The sequence below is a fragment of the Corvus brachyrhynchos genome, unplaced genomic scaffold, assembly GCF_000691975.1.
Source record: "Corvus brachyrhynchos isolate BGI_N302 unplaced genomic scaffold, ASM69197v1 scaffold150, whole genome shotgun sequence".
In the NCBI taxonomy this organism is placed as follows: Eukaryota; Metazoa; Chordata; class Aves; order Passeriformes; family Corvidae; genus Corvus; species Corvus brachyrhynchos.
This window is the reverse complement of record NW_008236162.1, coordinates 1363716-1367601: the sequence shown is the minus strand read 5'-3', so window position 1 is coordinate 1367601 and position 3886 is coordinate 1363716. Positions and strand designations below refer to the sequence as shown.

General features: G+C 48.7%; 1 protein-coding gene across 1 annotated transcript; it reads right to left on the bottom strand.

The window, feature by feature from the left end:
- Positions 1 to 4: 4 nt before the first annotated feature.
- On the bottom strand, positions 5 to 3885 carry NEFL (neurofilament, light polypeptide; the record flags this gene model as incomplete). Its single annotated transcript, XM_008632874.1, has 4 exons — positions 5 to 580; positions 1330 to 1646; positions 2428 to 2552; positions 3739 to 3885. Coding segments are annotated over 4 exons (783 nt in total), but the record flags the coding sequence as incomplete, so codon positions are not given.
- Position 3886: the final 1 nt, after the last annotated feature.

Here is a 3886-nt window from a genome sequence, read left to right as displayed (position 1 = left end):
GGAATCCGTGTAAGCATTTCTGAACTTTATTGACTGCTTTATTGCACGTACTTAATGAAGCCTCCATCACTTCCCCCACCCACCGTTTCCATAATTATTTTAAATGCAAGATAAATGTAACCTTTCATTCCCACCACTTATTTTCCCCCCATTTTAAATGTTAAGGTTCTGGGTCACCCAGGGAAGACAGAAGCCCTGAACTCATACGTGGAACCATGCGGCACTCGGGGAGCAAGCCTTGGGTGCTCTGCAAGCAAACTCAGACTCTGCACAGGGAGAAACATCATAATCATGAACTTAGAACCTCAGTGGTCACTGAATTAAATAGGTGAGACTGCAGCTGGAGCTCAGTCAGCCGTTGGTTCTGATGGAAAGCTGCCCTTGGATCAAGCCTTCTTCTTGCCTTCGCTCTCTTCCTTTCCTGCTGCTTCCTTCTCTTCCTTCTCCTCCTTCTCCTCCTCAGCAGCTTCCTCAGCAGCTTCCTGGGACTCCTCCCCTTCTTCTGCTGCTGTTTCTTCCCCTTCTCCTTCTCCTTCCTCTTCCTCACCCTCTTTGGCTTCTTCTGATTCCTCCTTAGCACCTTTGAAGGACAGAAAGGTATTTCACATCCGGGTCCAATTCCTGATCCCAGTTCAGTGGGATCCTCCCTCAACCCCACACATTCTGGCAGCCAGCTACAGCAAAACTGCACAACCGATTTATCCTGGATTTCAGGGGGACTGAAACACTTGATAAAAACAAATCGTGGCTGTGAAAAATCTCATTTCTGGACTCACTGCTTAAAGCAAAGACTTGAAGAATCTGTCACTGCTCTCTGATTGGCTCTTTGGCTGTAATTTCCCTATAATTAAACTTTACACTAACGAACCCCTCATAGTTCCACGGCCACCAGTGCACTGCAGAGATGTGACACTGCCGTGCACTGAACCCAGTAATTCCAGCCCCAGATGTCAGCTGATGTTCCCATTGTCTGGGGCTGCTCTCTGGGAATTCATATTCAGCTCAGGATGTCCTTGGTCCTTCTTTTTGAGGATATCCCTCATAACTAAATGCTGCTTGCTGCCACCTGAACATTATCATTGAGGGTTTTGGAAACCTATCATCAGCCTGATTGAACATTTCACCTGATCTTGCATTCAATATTCAGACTTCCCTGCTTGAATTCCATGCGCTTAATCCCACCATCCTTTGGCTCATGGAAGTAGAAAAGGAAAGAGTTTTAATCATTAGATTTAATCATTGGGATTTCTGGGGTTTATCCCATATGAACAGGGACTAATATATTTCATGAAATACGAAAGAAAGGGATTTAGAAGTAACTCTAAGTACCTTCCTCCTCTTCTTCAGCCTCTTCTCCCGCTTCCTCCTCGCCTTCCTCTTTCTCTTCCTCCTCACCCTCTTCTGCAGGAGCTGCCTTGGCTTCTCCTGCTTTGGCAGCCTCGATGGTTTCCTCGATTTCAATCTGCTCCTCCTGGACGTGGCTGGAGTAGTAGGTGGGGAAGGAGCGAGTGGTCATCAGGTAGGAGCTGGACTGGAGGCCGCTGTAGGCGGACCTGCCGAAGGTGGGGGCACTCTGGCTGTAGCCACTGGTGATGCTGCCGACACTGGTGAAGCTGAGCCGGGTCTCTTCCCCTTCCAGCAGTTTCCTAGCAGGGAAAAACAAAAGCAAAGAGAAAGGAATTGGTTGTGCTGCAGCAGGATCCAGCATCACAAGCCCCGGAGATATCTGGTTGTTAATTAAGGGCTGGTTTTGCACCATGTGCCAGTGCTACCCTATTTTCTTGGAATAATCTCTTTCAGAAGTGTCTATTGCAGGTGAATTAATAATTTTCCTTGTTGGAAGGAACAGGAAAACCCCTCTAGAACCAGGTTCCTCTAGCAGGTGAAGCTAGAGGTGTATTTTGCCACCCTGCAGCTCGCACAGACCGGCACAGCTGTAACAATTTGCTGCTGAGATGTCAGACAACGTTTGGAGCTGCTCTCTCAGTATTCCCCCTTGTGGCTTCCACAGAAATTCTGCTCCAGCATCGGAATCTCTCAGTATCTGGGACAAAACGCCACAGTTATTTAGCAACAATTCTGCTGGAAAATATTTAATTTGTAGATTTGCAAGTCAGAAACAAACCCCGTTCTTGAGGGCACTTGAGGGATTTCCCATTTTGAAAATGAACCATTTTTATTGAGGAATTCCACTGATACAAAATCTCTCCCCCAAATACAGAACAGGTATTTTTATCTGTCAGGATGGAGAACTGAGATCATTTATTGCCACGCTAAAAATTCTGTGTGCACATAGAGAGGAGCTGATTAAACTCTGCCACAAATCTATGAAGATTTTTGCTGGGGGAATGATCAATAACCTGAATTCTCCTGAAGAGAATGGGAACTGCTCTGAGTTCTGGCTCATTAAAACATCCCCCACCATACCTATAGGCTGCAATTTCGATGTCCAGGGCCATTTTCACATTGAGCAGGTCCTGATATTCCTTCAAGTACCGAGCCATCTCACTCTTTGTGGTTCTCAGCTCGTTCTCCAATTTGTTGATTGTATCCTGTTGGATGGAACAATATTGACAGCATAAAACTCCCATTTCTCCCAAGTCTAGCAATAATCACAAGGAATTTCTCCAATCCTTTTCACTTAATCTTGCTCTGGCAGACAGAAACTGCACAGCTCCCACTCCACCCTCAGCCAAAAAGCCTCATTTAACACCTTGCCTGGCAGGTTTTCTACAGCACATTATTCCAGCCCTATTTGACACACAGAGCCAAATTTTCTGGTACCCAAGTGCCAAAGCATCCACAAAATTTGTGTGTTGTTTCATTTTGAATTTGGCCTCTGTGTGCTTTTTCTAATCTTAGCTTCGGGATATCCACTGATGATCCTTGCAGGTCCCTTCCAGCTCGGGATGTTCAGTGATTCCATGATTTTTTGGTGCAGAACAGTTCAGGCTGTATCAGTACATGGACACATGAATTTGTGCTTTATCAGGGGCGTTCTGCGTTATGATTTTGTAACACCTCACACTTCAGAGAAGCAATACCAGAGTGTCCCCATCTCTGGGATGATTTTGGTAATTCAGATCCTGATTGGGGTCTGTATTTCCACACCACATCCTGCTTTACAGCTCCGTGTTATTTTGCACTGGCATTTTAGGATGCCTTACCTGCAACACAGGCACAGCACAAACCAGGAATGATGCTGCCAACAAGCTCTCCCTGCAAACCCTGATCCCCTCATCTGTGAGGCTCTGCAGACCCCAACTCCCCTCACCCGCAGAGCCCAGCAAACCCTGATCCCCTCACCTGCAGAACCCCTCAAACCCCAACATCCATCCCTTCAACTGCAGAGCCCAGAAAACCCTGAACGCCCTCACTGCCAGGGAACCTGCACATCTTTATCCCCCTCACAGGCAGGGACCCCACAAATCCCCAAACCCTTCACCTTCAGAACTCTTCAAACCCTAACATCCCTTCACCTGCGGAGCCTGCAAACCCCGACCCCTGGCACCTGCAGAGCCCTTCAAACCCCATCATCCCTTCACCTGCGGGACCCTGCAAACCCCATCATCCCCTCCCCTGCAGAACCCTTCAAACCCCACCATCCCCTCCCCTGCAGAACCCTTCAAACCCCACCATCCCCTCCCCTGCAGAACCCTGCAAACCCCATCATCCCTTCACCTGCGAGACCCCCACCCTCCTCCTCTGCAGGGACCCTTCCAGCCCCCACCCCCTCACCTGCAGCGCGGAGATATCCGCGCTCTGCTTCTCTTCCAGCTCCTGCAGCTGCTTCTCCAGCGCCTCGTTCATGCCGCGGGTGGCCTCGATCTCCAGCGTCTTGGCCTTGAGCAGGCGGCGGCTCTCGGACACCTCGTCCTTGGCGGCG